Genomic DNA, 25,008 nt, shown 5'->3' on the forward strand with positions numbered 1-25,008 from the left:
TGTGGCTCGCTAGGCCAAACACAGATCCCTGCTTATGTAAACTGACTCGCCAGGAGCCTGATCAGCCTTCTTGGGTTTGCTGCCTGCCTGGTGGGGTGAATGCAGCTTTGTAGATCATGAGGCTGAGCAGGCCTGATCGGATCCTCTGATGAGAAATTGGTTTTACTTGCCATTTCCACCAGTGGAATGCAGCTGAGTTCCTGCTGACATGCTCATGGCTTCAGGACTCTGCTGGCGTTTAAAAAAACTAAGCTGCGTTGCTTTTCCCTGCTGCTCCTCCTCCCCACATGGACATGCTTGCATTTTTCTAACTTAACAGCAGATTGTTTTGAGCCTGATTATGCTCTTTTAATTATGTTTCTGGCTATGTAGGTAAAATATTGATATATTTTTAAAGCTGCGGTGGTGATGCAATTTGCACATTTGATAAGGGATTATGTTTTGGACATGCCTGTATCTTTTAATCTCTCCCACCAAAGAAAGAAAGAAAGAAAGGAAAAGAAAGAAAGATTACAGTAATTTATAGACAAAGCTGGCTTTGTCCCAAACAATAGCCATGGTATACTATATACAAAGAATTATTACTCAGACTCCCAGGGCTAGTTCAATGAATACAGAGTTGTTTCGTTCACAGGATTGGAGGATGATCTGGAAGTGCTCATTCCGAAGAGTTTAAGTGCTTTCAACAAGGGGTTTTCTTTTTTTTTCTTTTTCTTTTTTTTTTGCGTCTCCTGGTGATTTTCATGTGTTCAAATAGCTACGGGCGCCGTGCGTAATCACAACTGGTACAGACTGTAAGCAGAGTTTTACAATTTTGTTTTCCGAGCAAACTCCAAACTCGTTTCTCCCCAGAAATCTGCTGTTTTTATCGCAGTCTCTTTTGTCGCAGGAGCTGAGGGTACATTTCCCTTTCTTAAGACGAGCTGTACTTGTTGCTGGAGCGGAAATTGTCATACCCATGATCATTGGCTCTGAACTTTAAGCAGGACTGTTTCTCTTCCAGGGACAGCATATCTTTCGAATGGCACCAGCAACACAGACATGACTTGAAAGAGAGCAAAATCCCTTATTAGAAGGCTTGGTGCAACACTTCAATATAGAGAATGCCTACTACCTATTTCCTTTTTTTTTTTGGTAATTAATTTTTATTCAATTTCCAATATACATTCCATCTCTGTTTAACATCCACTTCTAACATTTACATCTTTTAGACTTCCCTCAGCCTATCTGACAGTTTTCCATATTATCACTATTACTCACATTTCTTAAATTTATATTGCGCTTTAACAATCTTAATCTTATCCTATCTTTTAAGCAACATTTCTATCAATCATTTTCACAGAGCTTCCTGAAAGCCTACAAGCGTTAATTGCTCCTCGCGCCTACTACCTATTTCTGACCAAAAACTCAGAACTATTTTTGGGGGTTACAGTTTATTTATGTTTACATTTCTATCCTACCTTTTCTCCAAGTTAATAATAATAATAATAATAATAATACTAATACTTTATACCCCGCCCTCCCCAGCCAAGGCCAGGCTCAGGGCGGCTTACAAGCAATAATAAAAACAAGTTGAATGATTAAAAACAAAATTAAAATACAACATTAAAACGTTGAAACATTAAAATATTAAAATGCAGCCTCGTCACAGGAGGAGAAATGAAAAAGGAAAAAGAAAGAGGGGCGAGGGAATCAAATTGGCTCCAAGCCAAAGGCCAGGCGGAACAACTCTGTCTTACAGGCCCTGCGGAAAGAAATCAGATCCTGCAGGGCCCTGGTCTCACGAGGCAGAGCGTACCAGGCCGGAGCCAGAGTTGAAAAGGCCCTGGCTCTGGTTGAAGCTAATCAATCTAAAGTTGCATGGTTCTCCCCTTCTCCATTTTATTGCATCCACCCAGTGAGGGAGAGTTAGGCTCAGGACCCAAGGTCACTAATAATAATGATGATAATAATAATAATAATAATAATAATAATAATAATAATAATAATAATAATAATAATTTATTTATACCCTGCCCATCTGGCTGGGCTTCCCCAGCCACTCTGGGTGGCTTCCAACAAAGTATTAAAATACTGTAATGCATCAAATATTAAAAGCTTCCCTAAACAGGGCTGCCTTCAGATGTCTTCTAAAAGTCTGGTAGTTGTTGTTCTCTTTGACATCTGGTGGGAGGGCGTTCCACAGGGCGGGTGCCACTACAGAGATGGCCCTCTGCCTGGTTCCCTGTAACTTGGCTTCTCGCAGTGAGGGAACCGCCAGAAGGCCCTCGGCACTGGACCTCAGTGTCTGGGCAGAATGATGGGGGTGGAGATGCTCCTTCAGGTATACTGGGCCAAGGCCAAGCTGTGAGAACCTGAACTCAGATCTCACAGGTTCTCACCCAACACCCTTAACCACTATACCACTTTAGTCCATGGTCTCTCCAGTCCATGGTCTACCTCACTGGTCCTCAAAGTAGGAGGTGGACGTGCTGGAGAACTAGAGCCAATTGCTTCTGTGGCTCTTCTTTCTCCCTGAATTTTCTTATCCCAGGTTTTGGAAATGTGTGCTCCCTATTGAGTTAGGAGTCCCCTCCTCCTAGGCTGTAAGTCGACAGTGCTAAGGAATCAATGGGACAACCACAGTTGTAGTCCTTAGGGATGCCCCTAGAGAGCAGCTGATTCATGTGGAAACTGTGCAAAGAAGGAACACTTTTATATAGTGAATTTGCACTAGACACCTTGATAATTTCGTTTGACAGCGTCTTTAAGCAGAAACAAAACCTGTCCAGTTCATTATCCCAGACGCACCTCAAGGTCTCATCCCAGCGGGTCTTGGGTTTGGATTTCTCCCTTAACCTGATGCTGCCTAGCTTCATTTCTGTAAAAGCACATTTCAACAAAGACTTCTTACCTTAAAGCAGTTTTTGAATCTTTTGCTCACCCAATAGAGAGCAATTGGATTAATGCAGGAATTCAGGGATGCCATGTTCATAGCAATGTAGTTCCATATGAGCAAAAAGCTGCATGGGGGAAAAAGATATGAAAAATAGTTGCAGTTCTTTATTTAAAGATAGTTAAGCGCATCAGGACGTGTTAGGCAGTCTACTGCAACTAGGGAGCCCGTGTGATATAGAGGTAAATAGTGCTGGACTAGGAACAGGGAGAAATAGGTTCAATTCCTCACTCACCCATGAAGCTAGCCGGGTGATCCTAGAACATTTCCCCCTGTAATAGTTTTGAAGGAATTCAAAATAAGGAATTTCTCACTTGTGAAAGCAGGCTGCTAATCACACTATCTTCTGAAAGCAGGGGGAAAACTGCTCTAGTCTTTCCAGAAGAAACTAGCTCTTTTGCTCCAGTGTGCAATGGGAGCTTTCCATAAGAGCGAGCAAGCACCGTATTTTTCGCTCTATAAGACGCACCAGACAACAAGACACACCTAGTTTTTGGAGGAGGAAAACAAGAAAAAAAATATTCTGAATCTCAGAAGCCAGAACAGCAAGAGGGATCGCTGCGCAGTGAAAGCAGCAATCCCTCTTGCTGTTCTGGCTTCTGGGATAGCTGCGCAGCTCAGGTTCGCTGTTCTCGTTCACAATATCAGTAAAGAAAAATAATCCTTTTATCTGACTATTCCCCCCCCAACTGCCGCACTATTCTCTCCAGCTGAAGTTTAACTGCCACTTTGTTGCGTGCCAGTTATGCGTACCCATATAATGTGTTGTGATAAATTTCCACCCCCATCGTTCAACCCGGATACTGAGGTCCAGCGCCGAAGGCCTTCTGGCAGTTCCCTCCCTGTGAGAAGCAAGGTTGCAGGGAACCAGGCAGAGGGCCTTCTCGGTAGTGGCGCCCGCCCTGTGGAACACCCTCCCATCAGATGTCAAGGAAATCAACAACTATCTGACATTTAGAAGACATCTGAAGGCAGCCCTGTTTAGGGAAGTTTTTAATGACTGATGTTTTAATGTATTTTTAATCTTTTGTTGGAAGCCGCCCAGAGTGGCTGGGGAAACCCAGCCAGATGGGGGGGGGGGAATAAATAATAAATTATTATTACTAATTATTATTAGTAGTAGTAGTATTTCATTGATTCAACTGTATACCTACTTCTGAGCCACCTGTATTATGGCCGAATCTGAATAGTGCAGATGCAACACATATATAAAGGGACGCGGGGAGCGCTGTGGGTTAAACCACAGAGACTAGGACTTGCCGATCAGAAGGTCGGCGGTTCAAATCCCCGCGATGGGGTGAGCTCCTGTTGCTCGGTCCCTGCTCCTGCCAACCTAGCAGTTCGAAAGCACGTCAAAGTGCAAGTAGATAAATAGGTACTGCTCCAGCGGGAAGGTAAACGGCGTTTCCGTGCGCTGCTCTGGTTCGCCAGAAGTGGCTTAGTCATGCTGGCCATGTGACCCGGAAGCTGTATGCTGGCTGCCTCGGCCAATAAAGCGAGATGAGTGCCGCAACCCCAGAGTCGGCCACGACTGGACCTAATGGTCAGGAGTCCCTTTACCGTTACCTTTAACACATATATGGGAACCACATAGGGGTTTTACAAAAAGCCACAATTAGACTGGGCACTGGAAGAGACAGACTTGCACCCCAGCATGTCCACTGGCTGCCATATACGCTCCTCACAATGATCTCAGAGGGCCACTTGCTGTATAAATTGGCTCTGCATAAATGCCACCTTTGGGGGAGTAAATCAAAATGGCAGCGCTATCTTGGGAAGCATTTCATCAGAGGAGCCCTACCTCAGAAGTTCGCATCTGTTTGGGTCACTCGCATCGTAAAGAGCAAACTTCAGTATCCTACCAAGGTGGAGAGGAAGCCAACACACAGCGAAGACGAGCACTAAGAAGAACACGGTTCTGGCCACTTCGCGTCTCTGAAAGCAAAGAAACACCCATTGAAAACGGGAAAACGGGTCATACTTAATGAAGCTGCACATTTCAATTGGAACATGATCCCTGACCAATCTTTGCATTATGTTTATCCTACACACACTGGCACACTTTTGGATTATGGCTAGGAAAAAAACAAGGGCACTGGGCAAAATAGTGCATGATACTTCAAAAGAAAAGTCTGCACATTTTGCTTTTGGGGTTTTTTGACCATTGCTCTTTGATCTACTTTGAATTCTTCCAACAAACAAAGCAGCAAAAGAACAGCAACTGCTACTTCCGAAACTTTTCACGATGGTGACACGCTTTTTAGACATGCATCATTTTGTGGCACAGTAATTCAGCTTTACTAGAAAACCGGAGGTTAAACCAACTCCTTTCCAGCCCCGGGAGGAGCGCGGGGAACGGTCGCAGGTCACGCCTACGCATTGCAGCTGACACACTAACGTGTTGCGCCACACGGTTTGGAAAGCTGTGATTTAGACAGACTTTCTGTAGTTCAAGGGCTCACCTAACCAAAATAGCACCAATGAAACGAGACACGCTGTTGTGGATGCTCCCCAGCCAAAAAAATGCACACGGCAGAGTGTTAACACTTGGAGTCAATTTGATTCCCTCTCCCTCTTTCTTTTTCCTTTCTCCTCCTGTGATGAGGCTGCGTTTTAATTGTTTTAATGTTGTATTTTGATCTTGTTTTTAAGTTGTATTCATTCAACTCGTTTTTATTATTGGTTGTTAGCAGCCTTGAGCCTGGCCTTGGCTGGGGAGGGCGGGGTATAAATAAAATTTATTATTATTATTATTATTATTGTTGTTGTTGTTGTTGTTGTTGTCAAAAGCGGACACTTAAAGTAGTTTCTATGGCTCCAAATAGCCCCACACCAGTCTATTCAATAAATAAAAATAAATAAATAAATAAATAGTGTGATGTGCGCTCTATGAAGTAGTTGCAGCAATGACTCTCCCTCCCTCCATTTCATATACAGTTGTACCTTGGAAGTCGAACGGAATCCGTTCCAGAAGTCCGTTCGACTTCCAAAACGTTTGGAAACCAAGGCGTGGCTTCTGATTGGCTGCAGGAAGCTCCTGCAGCCAATCGGAAGCCCCGTCGGATGTTTGGGTTCCAAACCAGAACACTCACTTCTGGGTTTGTGGCATTTGGGAGCCAAAATGTCCAAATACCAAGGCGTTCAAGATCCAAGGTACGACTGTACTTTCCGATGGGCTGCGAACACACAGCCAGAGGCTGCACCTGTGTGGAAGCCACCTCTGCTCTTCCCTCTTCAATCCTCTCCTGGTTCTAGGAGACAGTGGTGGCATTTGGCCCTTGACCTGACCTACGTCTTCCTCCGACCCCTCCTGTGCTCCGTGCTTCAGCTCTGAAGCTTCCCTGCCTCTGACTCTTGCCTCCTGGCTGATACAGGTCCCCACAAATCACTGGACCCCTCTCCTGAGTCAAAGACTCCAGCCTCCCTTCCTCTGCTGCCAGCTTCTCAGCGCCCTGCCAGTCCCTGACGCATGCCTGGCATTACTTGGTTGCATGCTATTATCTCAGGAGCTCAGCCTCGCCGGCCCTAGAAATCACCATTTTGCCTATGGAGTATATCAAGCAGAAGGCACGACTCTATGTGTGGTAGTGCGAGAGGCCCAGGAAACACAAATGCCAAACCTCTAATTCAGCCACCCAAGGCCCATATTGATTTGGCCTAGTCCACTGGTGTCCAAACTTCTTTCAAGGAGGGCCAGATTTGATGAAGTGAAGGGCCGTGAGGGCCGACCAAAGTTGTTAACCTTTTTTTTTTTTTTTTTTTAGGATTGAAGTTGTTGAGCTTTTTGTATAATGTTACCCCAAAGTTGTTTTTGAGCTTTTTTAGGGTTGAAGTTGTTGAGGTTTTTTTAAGGTGTTTTTTTTTTTTAGGATTTTACCCCAGGAAATGAACTGCCAGAGGGGCCAGAATTAATCCAACTGGCAGGCCAAATTAGGGCCCCGAAATAGACTTTGGACATGCCTGGCCTAGTCAGACCCTCTATGCCTGAGGCTACCACATAGTCACATGAGCACCCATTAGCATGACTGTGAACCACCCTGTTGAATAGTGGGTAGACATAGCAGACGACACAGCGATTCTTCCAAAGCAGCTCTTTATTTGTAAGCTGGACAGAACTGAACAGCAAACAGCTCAGCCGGCCTGCTTTTATAGGCAGCCAGCTGTCAACAATGTAGCAACAACAACCCAGGGTTTCCCCCCCTAAAATAACTGACGTGGACCTGAGTGAAAACTACATACACAATACTCCTGGTGGCCAGGGTGAGAACTTCAATACATAACCCTGTGGGTACAGGGCGGTATAAAAATTTAATAAATAAATAAAGATGATGACATGGATTCGAACCCTCCACCAGACCTATGCACGCATAACCAACGCTCTTGTGCACACCGCATACATTTGTATTCATCAACCTTTTGGGAAATCCGCTTGCAGATCCTTTTTCTGCCCTTGTGGCTCCCCCTGATATAAGTAATGCATCTCTCTGGTTTGTAATAAATTGGTATATTCTTTTAGGCCAAGTTTTAACATGCTGCCTGTTTACTACTTCTTGTCTGGTATTAAGTATAATTTGCTCGGCGGTGTGCCACGACTGTGAGCGCCACACCTCAAACATGTGTTCCTGTACAGAAGAAAACAAAATTTCTACTGACGAGGAACTTGCCGTAACAATATATACAATGATAAAACATTGCCACCGGGAGATTGGTAGCATTGACTATGCAGGATCAAGTGAGAGGTGTTACCTATGGTTATTGGTATTCTGGTTTGGGGGGAGACCTCTCTATGCCTTCCTTGACCCCAAGAGGGTGTGGTATTTCATCTTCAAACTGTGGTTAGCTTAGAAATTGTGTGCCTTTTTTCCTTGTTTCCTGTGTATTCCAGGCAGCATTCATCTAAATAATGGGAGGAGCAGAACAACTGCTTGTGCAACCGGACTCCCCACATCCCTCTCCTCCTGCCACACACCCCGTAAATCTATCCTGTGGAATTCTCCAGCCCCCCAAGAGCAGATTTGGGGATAGTGCCAGGTGTGCGCAGGGGGCGGGAATCCTATTGCACACCTGAAAGCCATTCCACACATGCAATTATTTCGTTGAATACCACCCTCCACTTTTAAGGTGCAACCAGTGGAAAGACTAGGCAGAGGATGCAGAAGCTATCACTGTATGTAGCAAAGGTTATGGATACCCTGGGTACAACCTGGTGGTTGATGCTATACTTTTAAAATGTCCCAGTGAAGATGCCAAAGCCATAGCTTCTCCTGTCCCATTTCCCCACATTGTCCACCACCTGCATCTTTACCAAAACCCTGGAAACAAAGCCTGTTTGCTCCTATCAACCTGCTTGTTATCATTCATCGAGGCAGATGAAGACCTCACTTTAGCCTGCTTGAGTGCTACAAAAAGCACCGAGAGAAAACTTTCCTGGGAAAGTTATTTTCATCAAAATAGGATGTACACAATGTCAGGGAGATAGGCCAGTGTGTCTGGCTGTCAACCAGAAGGTTGCTGGTTCGAGGCCACCCAGCGACGGCATCTAGAGAAAAATTTCCTGGGAAAGAAATTTTCGTCAAAATAGGATGTACACAATGTCAGGGAGATAGGCCAGTGTGTCTGGCTGTTAACCAGAAGGTTGCTGGTTCGAGGCCACCCAGCGACGGCATCTAGAGAAAAATTTCCTGGGAAAGAAATTTTCGTCAAAATAGGATGTACACAATGTCAGGGAGATAGGCCAGTGTGTCTGGCTGTTAACCAGAAGGTTGCTGGTTTGAGGCCACCCAGCGATGGCTGTAGGCAGGATTCTTGCATTGCAGAGGGGTTGGACTCGATGCCCCTTGGTGCCCCTTCCACCTCTACAATTATATGAATCTGTATGATCTTTACCTGTTTTAAGTGGTCGTTTAAAGCGATCTGCATCCCACTCTTCTTCCTGAGCATCTCGCAGGTCATCAAAGTGTAGAAAAGGCCTGTGGTTGCCAACGGCAAGCAGAAATAAAAGCTGAAGAGCCACCAGTCTTTAGCATCCTTGTAAAGCTAGGAGGAGGAGGGAATGAAAAAAATAAGTTTGCTTTATATTTTTTAATTATTTTTTTCTGCTTTACATTTTAGAATATTCATTTAAACAACCTTAAAATATCAATGACTTTCTTTCCATAGTTGATTTTGCACACCATAAATCCCTACATATTTTACATAAACCAAACCATCCAGTATTCCATTATTACACCCCATTAAAACTTATGTACACTGTTGAATTTATCTTAATGCTGCCATCGTTTTCAAGTGTACACAATTTCCCCCCATATATTCAATAAACATTTTCCAATCTTCCTTAAACACATGCGCTTCTTGTTTTCTTATTCTATATGTTAAATCTGCAAGCTGTACATATTCCATCAATTTAAGTTGCCATTACTTACAATAACTTTGCTTTATAATGGCAGTCAAGGACACATGCATGTCCACGATGTACAGAGTATCACATGCCAAACCTAACAGACTGGCATGTTCAGGGTATCTTCATTAAGAAATTGGCCCACTGGAGTCTCATAAGCAGTGGCGTAGCGTGGGTTGTCAGCACCCGGGGCAAGGCAAGTAATTTGCGCCCCCCCCCGCTGCATTGTCCCTCCCCCAGATAGTCCCTCGCTCTCTCTCCGCACTGCACCGCACGCCTGGCACCCCCCCCCCTCCACAGTGGGCAGCGACCCGGCGGCTCATATCGGATTCGCATAGCCAGCACTGCAGTGAGAGAGAGTGAGCGAGCCAGGTAGGGGCAGAGAGCTGCGAGTGCGAGCGCGCCCCCTCCCAGATGTTGCGCCCGGTGCGGCCGGCTCCCCCTGCACCCCCCACGCTACGCCACTGCTCATAAGAATATGCCCTTGTGGGGGATGCTGCCTCGGACTCCCACAGCAGGCAGGTTGGCCGGAAGAACTGGTGCCCAGGAGAAAAGCAGCACCCCACCTGACATGGGAGTCCTACTCCATCACCCCTTGGAGGACCACAAGTTCTCCATCCTTGCCGCACAGGTGAGGAAAAATGAAGGGGCTCAATGCACTCACTTGCCCCATGCCTTCCTCTCTGCTCTGAGGGACGTGGGAGCCCCAGCTGAACTATACTCACAAGGAAGGAGGAGCCAGGAACCTTCCTTCCTTGGCTAATCTCGCCTGCTTTTCTTGCCAACTGCGAGGGGAGATTAGCTGTGTGAGGGATAAACAATGGAAGGGGGGGGGGGAGGAGCTCTTCTCTAGAAGGGATGAATATGATGGGAAAGGAGACTGCACTGGCTGCCAAATCAGCTTCCGGGCCCAATTCAAAGTGCTGGTTTTGACCTATAAAGCCTTTAACGGCTCAGGACTGCAATACCTCAAGGACCATCCCTCTCCCCATTTAAACCATCCCGGACTCTGTGACCATCCTCTGAGGCCCTTCTTCGTGTGCCTCCTCCATGTGAGATCCAGAGGGTGGCAATACAAGAACAGGGCCTTTTCGGTAGTGGTTCCTCGCTTGTGGAATGCTCTCCCCAGGGAGGTTTGCCTGGTGCCAGGCAAAAATGTTGCTCTTCACCCAAGCCTTGGGCTGATTAACATCCCACAGCCTTTTAAATGTGTCTGTAGGAAGGTTTGGTTCTTGTTTGTTTTTAATTATTTACTGTGTTTTATCTTGTATTTTATTCTGTGAACTGCTCTGAGATCTTTTGATGAAGGGTGGTATGTAAATTTAGTAATAAAATAAAAAGGTTGAGGTTAGCGAGCACTTGACGCTCATATCAGCTGGGTCCACGTATCAAGGGGACCAGACTAAGACTGGATCTAGACGGATCAAAGAAACATTTCGGTTAAACGCCCTGTAAACTCATACAGGGAAATCCGGTTGGGAAAGATGAGACTCCACAGCGCCACCTGGTGTCACAGTGTTATATCGCATATAGAATGCATTTGAAAGGCTTTTTCTAGCTGAGTCCTAAGTGCTATATAGCTCTTCCTGACACCTGAGAGGGAAAATAACTTGTAAAACACACTGTGGATTGTAATCAACGAACTTTTACTCAAGAGTAGGCCTGCTGAAATTAATGTCCATGACTAAGACTCATTCACTTCCATGGGCCTAGTCTGAATGAAGGTTAGTCGAATGCAGCCCTGTTAAGTCAAGCCACAGGGTTTTTTTGTGTCTTGTGTTTATCATTGCTCTTTGTCTGCAAGTACACAGACAGGCGCATCATTTGTACCCTCCTCACATGTATATTTCTGAGGCAGGCAGAGTACGACTTTATTAAATAAACACATCTCTTAACACGGAAGCAGCTGGCTCACGAGAGAACATCGTACCTGCATGAAAGAAGTTTCCTGGCGGGGATTAAGTAGACACACTTTAAGTTTCTGGCCGTGGTATGGGAGGGTGATCAAATCAAAGCCTAAAGCCTCAGGGACAGCTAAAACAAGAGACACGGCCCAGATCAGGACGATTTCAACCGCCGTCCACATTGGGACTCCAATTCCCTTGATACGGCTCCATGAAGCGACTGCCCGATACCTAAATGGAAGAAAGAGGTGCTGATTAGATCACATCATACACTATGCTGGGACTAAAAGCCCGTCCGTCCCCCCCAGTCCTGCTGATGTGAACTTAAGCATCTAGTAAGTGGCGACTATTTAGGCCCTATTTCTGTCCCAAGTACAGCACTGCAGAAACGCCTGCAGCACGGAAGCTGAAAGCATGACATGTTGGGAAGTGAGCAATAACAGCAGCTCCTGCCTCCATCTGAATCTGGTCAGCAGATAGCTCACGAGGAGACCTTCTCCAGAGTCGGAAGAGGATATCTTCCATGGCCGTTGAAATATACTCGGAGTCGAGTGCGGATTTCATGCTCTTTAGTCAGCTCATAGTGGTGAGGAGGAATGGAAGTTCCCCCACAATATCTGCTTTATATACATTATTTACACAATGGGCCGCATGTGATTGGCTAATCCTGGGATTCTCCTGTAGGCCAATCAGGTTGCGGATTCACTTCCACCTGGAGCTGGATTGGGTGGCTGCTGCGGACCAAACATACTGCTGCATTGTTCTAGGACCAATCAGACTGCTGCTCCTGCCAACCTAGCAGTTCGAAAGCACCTCAAAGTGCAAGTAGATAAATAGGTACTGCTCTGGCAGGAAGGTAAACGGCGTTTCCGTGCGCTGCTCTGGTTAGCCAGAAGCGGCTTAGTCATGCTGGCCATATGACTCAGAAGCTGTATGCCGGCTCCCTCGGCCAATAAAGTGAGATGAGCGCCGCAACCCCAGAGTCGGCCACGACTGGACCTAATGATCAGGGGTCCCTTTAACTTTACCTTACTATTTAAAAGATTATTTATACCAAATGGGCACACTGGGTAAAGATAGAATGAAGATCTTGATTTCTCACCTATCAATACTGAGAGCACATAAACTTAACACGGTGATGCCCAACGATGTCTTTTGAATGAAGGGGACCAGCTTACACACGGCAGCCCCAAAAGGCCAGTTTTCCGCATGGAGCTGTGAAGAGTGAACAAACAGCTAAGGGTTAACAATTCTATATCAATCACAGTTTGTGCCTCTATGCAGCTATATCTGCAACCCCCACCAGCGATTTAGAACCTTAAGAGTAGAACATATGTTAAGAGAATCAAATGGAAATATGTCCTTACAGCACAAGTGAATACTGAACTATTACTATAGTCAAGTAAGCAGGTATAAGACTGCAGAAAGCTAAACTCTGGCCCCTGGAAACCAGACCAAATAATAAAGCTGTTAGAACATGCTCAGGAAAATTGAAATGAAAAATCGAATGCACGAAGCAGGCTTAATCCAGGAAAAATTAATCACATGGAAATCAACAGAACTTAAGCTAGTAATGAATAAAGTCTGGCTTGTATAACTTCAATTGGCCAGAGATATTATATGTGTGGTGGAAAAGTGGGAACTGGTCCTTTTTGAAAGACAGGTATCAAATCTAAAAGCTTCATGTCTGTAGTAAGTTAAGTTGTCGATGCAATCCTAATGCATTATTTTTTCCACCATACATATGAGGTCCTTATCTGACTGAGTAAACATGTACTGTGGTACCTCGGGTTACATACGCTTTAGGTTACATAAGCTTCAGGTTATAGACTCCGCTAACCCATTAATAGTACCTCGGGTTAAGAACTTTGCTTCAGGATGAGACCAGAAATCGTGCTCCGGCGGCACAGCAGCAGCAGGAGGCCCCATTAGCTAAAGTGGTGCTTCATGGTTAAGAACAGTTTCAGGTTAAGAACGGACCTCCGGAACGAATTAAGTACTTAACCCGAGGTACCACTGAACTGCCCTATTCCACTGATTTTTAATGTAACTTAACAATGATTTACTCCTATGATTGGTTCATTCCAATCATGTATGCCTGGCCTAAGCAAGGGAAGCAATCTTAAAAAGGACTATTTTATTAACTGGAAGTAATAGCTATCAACAACCATTAGGATGGTGATCTGTGCTTTAGACACTGAACCTCAGCAATAGGGGGGAAAAAATGTAGATATCCATGTTACTCTGAACACCCAGGATACAAAAGTGTTGGATGAATGAATGAATGGCTAGATAGACAGGTAAGGGCTGCCAACCAACTGGCATTATTGATCAATAACCTACCTATTAGGTTAAAATAATAATCATGAAACCAAAATGCCAATATAAATGCCTTTTTGAGATGTTGATGCAAATGTGAGACACCTTAAAAGTTATTAAACAAAGACTACCACTCATTGTTGGGCTGCCTTTGATATTTTGATTTCCACGTCGTAATTCACGTCAGGCTCATGCCAGGACGAAAAATTTGAAAAATGCAACAAGTGCTTTTAAAGCTCAGCTCCCTTATTAAAACTGGCCCTCACTGCTTAATGACTTCATTCAAACTTTAGTTGATTAATGCACTGATTAAGTCAAATAAAGCTTGCAGCCTGGATTTAAAAGGAAAAAAATGTAGATGAATGCATATTTAATCTGACGAGAAGAGGCGATGGAGGTATTCAAAAGCAAGAATTTGTTTCATGCAGTGGGGCGCAGGAAAAACTGAAGCGGCAAGACAAATACTATATAGTCTGATATGAAGACAAGATATGATCTTCCCACCCACATAGCATAACTAGGAACTGAATCAGTCCACAGAAAGAGGACTATGGCTTTATCTGCCTGGGTGATAAGATAGAGACATGATTCATGAATGCTCTGGAGCTCAGAGGGGTTTGCAGATCCTCCAGACTCAAATTTCATGGTTTGAGTGAGCCAAGCAAGTTAAACAAGTTAGAGATTTGTCCATATTTATTTCGTTGCCATGACTCTAAAACAGAAATCACAACTTTTAGGACTCAGCTTGTGGATACTGTCACAGATACTCCCCAAAGCGTACTAACAACCTGGATTTCTCAAACCAGAGTCAAATTGTTGGGGAGAGAGAGTAGGGTGTGGGCAGCAACAGCAACTAGAACCAGTTGACCATTACAGTGGTACCTCGGGTTACATACGCTTCAGGTTACAGACTCCGCTAACCCAGAAATAGTGCTTCAGGTTAAGAACTTTGCTTCAGGATGAGAACAGAAATTGTGCTCCGGCGGTGCGGCGGCAGCAGGAGGCCCCATTAGCTAAAGTGGTGCTTCAGGTTAAGAACAGTTTCAGGTTAAGTACGGACCTCCAGAATGAATTAAGTACTTAACCTGAGGTACCACTGTACAGGCTGGAAGAGCAAAATGGATGGATCTTCACAGTTTATCATCTTGGCATTTCCTGGCAAGATAATATCAGCAGTATGGAATGTGCAGACCCACCAAGTGCCTTGGTTTTCCCCCAAAGAGAGATGGCTGCAGTGATTTGGGTATGTATACAAACTGCAAGAGGGATTTACTCTCGATATGGTGATATCGTCAATGCCAATAATCCTAGAGGTCACTCAGTATTTTGATAGAAGGCTCGCTTTTCAACAGACCTGCAGCTTCTCTTATATTGCTCCCAGGAATGTAAAAAAATATTCTGGTTACGTAGCTAGACTTTCAGTAATGCTTAAAAACCTTATAGCCATGTGGTTGAGCTTTGTAGCACGCTTACATGATAGTCTTCGGGAAGCCTATTTTGTGCACTCTTTAGAAAGATGCAAGGGAGTTCGAGTGCATGGCTATACAGTGGTACCTCAGGTTACAGACGCTTCAGGTTACAGACTCCACTAACCCAGAAATAGTACCTCGGGTTAAGAACTTTGCTTCAGGATGAGAACAGAAATCATGCTCTGGAGGCGCAGCGGCAGCAGGAGGCCCCATTAGCTAAAGTGGTGCTTCAGGTTAAGAACAGTTTGATGTTAAGAACAGACCTTCTGAACGAACCACTGTAATGTTTTGTACATGTCTGGGAGTGACATGGGAACAATCGTACAGAAGGCTGCAGCCACGTTGCCCAAGTCTATGTAAAGGCATCCAGACACATTTCCAAATCTAATTTGGATGCCAGCCAAAACCTTCTCATTTAATCTACAAATGTGACACCTTGCAGTGGGTCTGGCTCATCCTGTTTGGCACCCTTCATCTGCCCGAAGAAATGTAACCACATGACTCCAAGCCATCCAAGGAGCTTACAAGTCCATCATCTCATGAAGACAGATGGTTGATAGCAGGTACTTAGATCTAGCTCTTGCAGCATGGGAGCTGTCGTTGCAAAACTTGGAATACTCTGATTTATGCAAATCAAATCCAGAGAAGAAGAAAAAATTACATAACTAATTACATAACGCAACCTTAGTAACATTCTCGGTTACTGCAACAATCAAACCAGTTAGCCTAGAATTGTTTCATAGAACTTGTCCTGGAGGAAAAAAAAGATCTGATTATTCACAGTCACATTGGCTGGGAACAACTGCACCTTCCTAGGAAAAACTGCCTTATAATCTGAAATGCATGGCAACTGTTTGGTCATGTTAAAATCAACGTTAAGAGAGGCATGATGAAAATTATTTCAAGCCCAAGAAAGATGTTAAATTATTTTAGCATGCCACAACGGCCGCCCGAATATTACTTGCTAAGAAATGGAAAACACAAGAATTACCAACAGTGGAAGATTGGCAGATGAGGATGACGGACTTTTTGGAGCTAGCTGATCTGACTGGAAGAATCTGCGACCAGAAAGAAGAGGAGTTTCAAGAGTACTGGAGGAAATTTAAGGACTATCTGAATAAATACTGTAATATAAAAAATTAAAAATTTCTTGAAAGAAACAAATAGGCCTAGGATTAAACTAAGTTATAATTATATAAATGGGATTTAGAATATTAAGAAATGTGAATAAGATGAACTATAATTGGAAATTGTTCTAGTTCAATAAAGATATTGGAAAGCTGTTACTTTCAACTACAAGGAAACTCAGAAGGGAGGGACTAGAGGAAGTCAACCAAGATGTTTAAAAGGTTGGATGTGTAAAGAATTAAGTTAGTTGTTATTGTTTATCTGTTTATTGTTCCTCCCCCCCCCCCACTCACTGATGTATTTTTCTTTTCTTTTCCTGTTTTTGTGTGTTATTCTGCTTTGTGGTTTATGTTATTATTGTGGAAAATCTAATAATTTTTTATTTTTAAAGAAAATTATTTCAAGCTGGAAAAGGAGCCAGGCACTGAAACTTGGCAAATCCTAGAGAGGATGGGATAAGGAAGAAGCTTGGCAGCAGGGAAACAGAAGAAAGGAAGAGGCTAAGGCAGTGTTAGAAATACTGTGCTGAAAAATATGGAACTTGGGAAGAAGAAGGAAGGGTTTTGATGGACACAGAGAAGTGGGAAGCTGGTAAAAGGCAAAGGGCAAAAAGCACGGAGACAGGAGTGGGAGAAGGAGACCGAAGGGGCTGATAAAAGATAAGCTTGTGTGGAGTGATATGCAGATAAGGGATGCAGAAAGATTTAAGAGCACTGGATAATAACCATGAAACCACTGCAAACAAGCATAGCTTCACACTTTACGTTGCTGCAAACACATGATTTCCAACCTAACAGGGAGCCATAAGAAATCCAGCCAGGAGTAAACATTCCATTCCTGATAGATATGCTTTGAAAAACATAGGCTTCTAACTATCCTGTTTGAATTAATTTTGTGTGTTTACCTTTCAAAGCTGTGAAGTGCTCATTTAAAGCTATATTGTTGAGGTTTGATGCATATTATGAATAAAAGGTTGAATTTAGCAAATCGGTTCAGAACTGGTCAGAGAGGATAACAAGAACGGTCTACACACACTGCAATACTCTACCATATTCTGAAATAGGAATGCCCAGAAGTTATTATAATGAGTACAGTGGTACCTCGGGTTAAGTACTTAATTCGTTCCGGAGGTCCGTTCTTAACCTGAAACTGTTCTTAACCTGAAGCACCACTTTAGCTAATGCGGCCTCCCACTGCTGCCGTGCCGCCGTAGCACAATTTCTGTTCTCATCCTGAAGCAAAGTTCTTAACCCAAGGTACTATTTCTGGGTTAGCGGAGTCTGTAACCTGAAGCGTCAGTAACCTGAAGTGTATGTAACCCGAGGTACCACTGTAAAAAGAAAGGGGTGTGTGTGAATCTATTCTGAGTCTCCCCAAGATAACTGTTTCAATTAATACAGCGGTCTCAGCTGAAAGCACTCATGATAATCTCAGATGCGGATCGGTCTGTGAATGAAGACTGGAGGGCAACATCAAAAAGAAGCAGACTCATAAAAACTCATGGAAATTCAATTAGCTTTCGCCAATAGAAGGGATGATGGGAGTTGTAGTCTAACAACCTCTGAAGGGTCACTGGTTGCCCGTTCCTATTGTCTGCTGTAGAAGAGGGAATGTAAACATCAGGATGTAAACCTCTATCTAGCCTGGGATTATTCCCAGTCTCTGATCCTGCTATGGCCTGTTGGCTATGCAAATAAAGTTTTATTCATTCATTCATTCAGTCTCTGATCCTTCTCCAAGGCCATGTCTCTCATTGGCTCTGCGCTGCCTGAGTTAAGTGATGGCCATCCAATCTCTGCTTAAAACCCTCCAATGAAGGAGAGTCCACCACCTTCCAAGGAAGTCCATTCCAATGTCTAGCAGCTTACACCATCAGAAAGTTCTTCCTGATGTCCAGTCGGAATCTCCTTTCTTGTAATGTTTGTTCCGTCTGTCCACTTCTGCCTCTGTCTCTCCCTGCCCAACACTAATATGTGGCCCTTGGGAAATTGTCTATAAGGGAACCCCTGGGCTTAAATAATAATAATAATAATAATAATAATAATAATAATAATAATAATAAAAGGAATTCCCATCTCCGGTGCAGAAATATGTTAAAAATCATCACCACTTTGCAAGAATGCAGAAAATGAGTTTACCGGTAAGTTGGAGCGTGGTAGAAATGGTAATCTGTATTTGATCTCTACTTCTCTAAAATGTCACTCAGGAGAAACACAAAAGCATTTTGTGGCACTTTCCTCCAATTCTGCCAACGTCTGACTATACATTTACTTGCTGTACTAAAAAAATACAGTTGTATCTTGGTTGTCAAACACTTTGGTACTCCTACATTTCGGCTCCTGAACGATGGAAACCTGGAAGTGAGTGTTCTGACCGAACGTCCGATGGCAATTCCACGGCTTCTGATTGGCTGCAGGAGCTTCCTACAGCCAATCAGAAGCCATGCTTTGGCTTCCGAACGTTCTAGAAGTTGTAACAGACTTCCAGAATGGGTATGACTGTAAAAACGCTGCACTGAATGGAATGTGGAGCACCATAGTCAGTGTGAAGTGTTGCTGACACCCCAGAAGTCAAAGGATGCTAGGTTACTTGAGACGGATGCTGTGGCAGCAAATGGCCTGCACCAGCAGGGGGTTGGACTAGATGATCCTCGAGGTCCCTTTCAACCCCACGACACTGTTCTATGAGAAGTTCTTCCTCGCTCTCTCCACGTGGCAGGCCCCCCTCTCCTTAGTCACTGCCCTAGAAAAGTGCATGAACGAATGATGACGCTGCTTTTCTGAGAGCGCTGAATGAGCTTTGCAGCGATGGAAGCCAAGGGGGGTGGAATTCGTGAGCAAAGCAATTCTGAGCTCTTGCTGCTTTCGTACAGGAAATTCAACATGCGGAGTCAAACAGATCTGCATGTATCTGTGACAATGGGAGCGTTTGTTTTTATTTGACAAACAACACTAAGCATCAGCTAGCAAGCAAAACGGACTTTATTTCTGGGAATTCAACAACTGCAAAAGAAACTACAAGGGCAACTACTGAAATAGTTTCAGGATTGGTTTAGGAAATAGGATGCTGTTGTACAGGAAGCCCCCATTAAGGCTTTTTTGGGTGTGCATTAAACCTCTGTCAAATGTGGGAAGGGCTGGGCAGTGGCGTAGCGTGGGTTGTCAGCACCCGGGGCAAGGCAAGTAATTTGCGCCCCCTAACCCGGGGCAAGGCAAGTAATTTGCCCCCCCCCCGCTGCACTGTCCCTCCCCCAGATAGTCCCTCGCTCTCTCTCCGCTCCAAACCGCACGCCTGGCACCCTCCCCTCCACAGTGGGCGGCGACCCGGCGGCTCGGATTGGATTCGCACAGCCAGCACTGCAGTGAGAGAGAGTGAGTGAGCCAGGTAGGGGCAGAGAGCTGTAAGTGCGAGCGCCCCCCCCCAGATGTTGCGCCCGGTGCGGCCGCCCCCCCTGAACCCCCCATGCTACGCCACTGGGGCTGGGAGCAGGAACAAAACTGGCAAGCTTTGAATTGTGGCTGGGATGGTCACTGTGGTCAGTGACACATACTGAGGATCTGTTCTATCCCAGCAAGACGTGAGTCAACCAAACTGTCCAATGACACCAGCTGAGAATGGGACGGACTTCAGAAGGAAATGGCCAAAGAGTTGTTGGTCAAGGAATGTGATTAGTATCATGGTGGCTCAGTTGATTTCAAATACTATGGGGCAATGGTGGGCCAGGCCAATGATCAGTGCATCAGTGTCATATATCCTACCATCAGCCAAACTGAACCTCAATGGGACCTCATAAAAAAGATTGATAAAACGCAACTTCCACAAACCAGGATTGCCTAAATGTAGCTCTCTCCCTCGTCAAACGAGTCAAAATTGCGGAGGCCATGACTGACTCAAGCGAGTGAGCCAAGCCACATGCCTCAAGGCTTACTGCCTCTCCCCAAGACCCCAGCTGGGGACCCTAGCATGAAGCCAACCCCTGCCCAATTATTCATATTCAAATATCTTCAAATACTTGGTATTAACAAGGGCATGGGTGGCGATGTGGGTTAAACCACAGAGCCTAGGACTTGCCAATCAGAAGGTCGGCAGTTCGAATCCCCATGACGAGGTGAGCTTCCGTTGCTCGGTCCCTGCTCCTGCCAACCTTGTAGTTCGAAAGCATGTCAAAGTGCAAGTAGATAAATAGGTACCACTCCAGCGGGAAGGTAAAGGGCCTTTCCGTGCGCTGCTCTGGTTCGCCAGAAGCGGCTTAGTCAAGCGAGATGAGCGCCGCAACCCCAGAGTTGGCCACGACTGGACCTAATGGTCAGGGGTCCCTTTACCTTTACCTTTAACAAGGGCTGTCCAGTCTCAGCAGATCACCTTCATTGCCTGGGGTATCAGATAAAGCTGTGTATATCTCTAAGAGTGTAATCCTAACCATATCTCCTCAGAAGTAAGTTTAAAAGAATGCAATGGGGCTTACTCTAGAATAAATGGGATCAGGACCGCCATCCAAACTCCAGGGGAATTTGAGTTTTTGAGACAATATTCAGTGATATTTCCATCCTTCATGAATTTGTCTACTTTCTAAAATTTAAGGCTCTTAAATATATCCTCTGCTCTGTAATAAATCCTCAATATGATTATTTGTGTTGTTCAATATCACAGCAGAAAGTTCCTCAGTTTTGTTTTGCATAGTGTGAAATACAGTACAATGTGAATGAAATCCAACCAGAGTTAAAGCACTCTTTTAAGACCCAGTGATGACAAAGAATTATACACTCATCTACCTCCCGGCTGAGTTTCTCATAGAAAAGTCAAAGGGGGTGTAAAAAGTGAATGTTTCTGCACACCTCATGAAGCGCAGCCCAGTTCTCATGACAATTCATACCAGTGCCCATTTACTCAGAGGTAAGCCCCACTGAGTTTAATGGGACTTACATCAAAGAAAGTGTGCACAGGATTGCAGCCCAAGACAAGCAGTTGTTACCAAGACTCAGAAACCAGGTTTCAGACCTAGGACCCCTGAAGAGATGCTAAAGTAGCTAATGCCTCTGACCATGTGCAGAGTTCCTTTCTCTCACTACTAAGTGCTGTCAACCCCAACATCTGTTATTAGACAAAAGAGTTTCCAGGGCAGAGTGTATAACCTTTTGAGGGCTCTTGAGTAGCACCTCTCACTGTAAAAACACTTTTTCCTACTCATTTTTGTTTTTTAAAAATTAATACTTTTAAAATTTATTTTCATGGCACAGAAGATAAATTTTGACAAATCAATTGTTCAAAAAACCCCCACAAATGGCTATTTACTCATTTTAATTTTGAGCCACTTGCAACCCTTAGCAGCCATGTAGTTTCTTTTTAGAGCTTAAACATTTTACGACCGAGACTGTTTAGAAGACTTAGGCTGCAATTCTGGGATGTAAGCAAGTACAAGACTGCACTGTAAATTCTACTTAAACCGCTCCTCTATTTTAATGGATGCAAGGACCCTGTGCGTAAACTCCGCAATTCTCCTTCCGAGAAGCTCCGCCCTTTCAAGGGCAAGCATGCATGGGTCGGCCACCATTAATGAGTAAGGCCTGTGATGTACTCTGCACATGCTCAGAGGCCACCCCTTTGTTACCACCCGAGTCCCTCAAACTTAAGATTACAGAGAGATTTCAAATTAAAGACCAGCATCCTCAAAAGGAATCAAGAACTTTTTTATGATTGCTAATTTCTGGTAGTGCTCTTATTAATGTCCTTTGCAGAAATGAAGCTACATACAGGGAGAGGGGTTAGAAGAAAGGAGCCTGTGTGGGAGACAGGCAAGAGTGGGCTTTTCTGAGGATGTGAGGCTAAGAGGAAAAGGTCCCTGGTTGGGCCAGGCAGACTCGCTTCTTTGTATGTGGACTGAAGATTAGAGTATAAATAGAAGAGAGGGAGAGGGAGCTAGATGTATCTATCGTCTTTCTCTTCTCTTTTTTCTCTTCTTTCCAGTAGCACCTTAGAGAAGTGTGCATGCACACGAAAGCTCATACCAGTAACAAACATAGTTGGTCTCTAAGGTGCTACTGGAACGATTTTTTCCCTTTGTTTTCCTCCTCTTTCTATTTCTTTCTTTTTCTGACTTCATTTGTTCTAGACAGTGCTTTTTTCTGGGGGCATGCAGGGGTACACATACCCATAAACATTTTGTGAAACTTTGTACTTTTTTCCATTTACTGTACAGTGGTACCTCGGGTTAAGTACTTAATTCATTCCGGAGGTCCGTTCTTAACCTGAAACTGTTCTTAACCTGAAGCACCACTTTAGCTAATGGGGCCTCCCGCTGCTGCTGCTGCGCCGGAGCATGATTTCTGTTCTCAACCTGAAGCAACGTTTCTGTTCTTAACCTGAAGCACTTAATGATTTCTGTTCTTAACCTGAAACACTATTTCTGGGTTAGCGGAGTCTGTAACCTGAAGCGTATGTAACCTGAAGCGTATATAACCCGAGGTACCACTGTACTGTATTTATTTTTCCCAATTTGCACTATAAAATGGTGGTTTTCTTGAGTCAAAATGAGAGTACCCCTAAACATTTTTTAGGGGGTGAAAAGCACTGGTTCTAGATATAATTCTATTGTCTCCTTAAAACTTTAATAAAAATTTCGGGGGAGGGGGGGAAAGGAAACAAGAAGAAGTCGCCGGAGTCCTCCTGCATAGGTCTGCCGCTTTGCTGCTCCCACGCCACCAACCGCGCGCCTTGCTGTCTGCCGCCGCTTACCTTGTACAAATTGATGGGGATGTCGATGATGATGAGCAGCAGGTCTCCCAGCGCCAGGCTGGCGATGAGGATGTTGGGGCCGTTCCTCATGCATTTGTTCTTGTAGATGATCCGCAGCAGCGTGGAGTTGCCGATGATGCCCAGCACGAAGACGGCGCAAGCCACCACCGTGTTGACATACTTGAACGCCTCGGCGATGTCCGTCTTCCTGGCGCACGGCGGGTACGACCCCCGGTCACCCTTCCCGGGCGCCACCGCGTTGGAGAGGTTGGAGCGGCCGGTGTCCTCTTCCTCCAGCTGCTCTCCGGCGGCGATCGGGGCGACGCTGCTCTTCCCAGCGCCAGCGGCGGGGCTGCTGTGCCCGGCCTCCCCCTCGAGGCGCGCCGGAGAGGCGCTGCTGGGCTCCAGCGCTGCGCCGTAGTGGAGCAAGAAGAGCGCCAGGACGCACAGCTCCCAGGCGCTGCGCCTACCCATGACCGCTGCCGGAGGAGACTGGTGCGCACGCCGCCGCCGCCTTGGGTCTAAAAGGACGGGGGAGAGAGAGAGAAAGCCTCCGGATACGGGATCAGCAAGCCCGCCAGGTGGCAGCGCCCGCCGGATCCCCGTCGCGGCCAATCCCAGGCAGCCCCAAACACGTGCGCCCACCCTGAGCGCACCAGGCGGCGAAGCAGCCCGGCCGTCTGCTGAGCGCAGCGCTGTGCGCCGTCGGGAAACCCAGGGAGAAGTGGGAGGGGAAAAAGAGAAGAGGAAAACACACACACACGCCCCCGAGCCAAGCAAGCGTGATTTGCGGGGTGAAAACCCTGCCAAGCCTCTTTACTATATCTTTGCGCTCCGCTTTGATCTTTTCCCGGGCGCACAGCCAGGTTAGGTGCAAATGAAAACAGCGAGCTGCGGAAAAGCGAGGGTCTCTGCTGCTCCCATTGAACTAATCGCTCCAATTTTAATGGGGGGGGGGGTATTCTAAACTGAAGGGTGAACCACGACGTCATGGGCATTGCCAGGATTTATGTTGGTGGGGGGCAGGGCACCCACCTGTCATCAACCTCTGCCTGGCTCTGGCTAGCAGATTCAGAATGAAATGTCTCAACAAGAGTTGTTTAAAATTACTTTCTTTTGCCCCCCCCCCCACGCTCAGAAACATCTATCAAAATATTTCTACAATTTCTACTTTTAGTTAAGTATTTTTATTTATTTAATTGAATGCCCCCTGGCTATACCCATACACGACGGGCGCAGTTTCTGGGGAATCTCTGCCAACAATCTTTGTTAAAGGGAAATATCACAAGCCACCCAAACATCGGGAAAATAATATTTTGGTTAAGGTATAGGTAGTGGGTTGATTCACAGCACGTGATCCTATTAACATGCCTATTCAGAAGTAAGTCCCACTGAGCTCAACAGGACTCATTCCTTGGCAAATGTGCAGATAGGATTGTGGCCCATCCAGGGAAAGCAGTGTGTGATGGGTTATTTGTTAACATATGTCCGCTCAGGAGTGACTTGCATTTAAATTCCTCCTCTTTCCCCATCACATAGTCACATCCCTATACCTGTTAAGGTATATTGATTGCATGTGGGTGTATCTAACTGCTGCTCTTTCTTGGGCAAATTTATGAGACACTCAAGATGGCTCACAAAAAGGATCCCATAAACAAATCAGTAAAAGTATGAAAACCCAAAGTAAGAATAAATCAGAACTGGTTTTTAGTATGGAGCAAGACCCTTGACTTCACTATTTAAAACATGTTTACGGGGATGTTCCTTAATTACCGTACTTCACCTTGACTTGAAACGCATTATGCAGAATCAAATCAAGTCCTATTTCATTCGGCGAAATAAATTCCAAGGAAGATTTCATTGAAATCAAAGGGACTTCTAAAAAACACGCGTTTTTAATAAGAATCAATTAAAAAGAGACATCCTCTGGTTTTCTAGTAAAAGCTTGTGTTCATTCTAAACTGACTTGAAATAGATCTTTACCTTGCAAATTGTCCAAGCAGAAGAGTCCTAGATTTAGTTCCAGCTGCTGGTAGAAAACCCTTTCTTGCTTGAGATAGTTTGTCTGCCCACTGCTTGTCTGGTGTCTACAGTGAACAGGGTTTTGATAATGGAGCATTCTGA

General features: G+C 45.0%; 1 protein-coding gene across 1 annotated transcript; it reads right to left on the reverse strand.

Moving 5' to 3' along the window:
• Positions 1 to 504: 504 nt before the first annotated feature.
• On the reverse strand, positions 505 to 25,008 carry EDNRB (endothelin receptor type B). The gene is made up of 8 exons (XM_083437920.1): positions 24,868 to 25,008; positions 22,885 to 23,405; positions 12,339 to 12,451; positions 11,263 to 11,467; positions 8,822 to 8,971; positions 4,737 to 4,870; positions 2,894 to 3,002; positions 505 to 1,045 (listed from the first exon to the last, which is right to left on the reverse strand). Exons 1-8 carry the CDS (start codon positions 25,001 to 25,003, stop codon positions 914 to 916), a joined length of 1,500 nt encoding a protein of 499 aa, XP_083294046.1. The 5' UTR covers positions 25,004 to 25,008; the 3' UTR covers positions 505 to 913.

This window comes from Podarcis tiliguerta (genome assembly GCF_965153285.1).
Source record: "Podarcis tiliguerta genome assembly, chromosome: 4".
NCBI classification, from domain to species: domain Eukaryota; kingdom Metazoa; phylum Chordata; class Lepidosauria; order Squamata; family Lacertidae; genus Podarcis; species Podarcis tiliguerta.

Bases quoted from the DNA above. Each gene is read 5' to 3' on its own strand.
- EDNRB (XM_083437920.1), bottom strand. From the start codon at position 25,003: ATGCTCCATTATCAAAACCCTGTTCACTGTAGACACCAGACAAGCAGT. The intron at 12,452-22,884 runs GTAAGCGGCGGC...CACTCTTCACAG, and splicing joins TCCCCATCAATTTGTACAAG to CTCCATGCGGAAAACTGGCC. The intron at 8,972-11,262 runs GTACGATGTTCT...TCCTCCTCCTAG, and splicing joins AGGAAACTTCTTTCATGCAG to CTTTACAAGGATGCTAAAGA.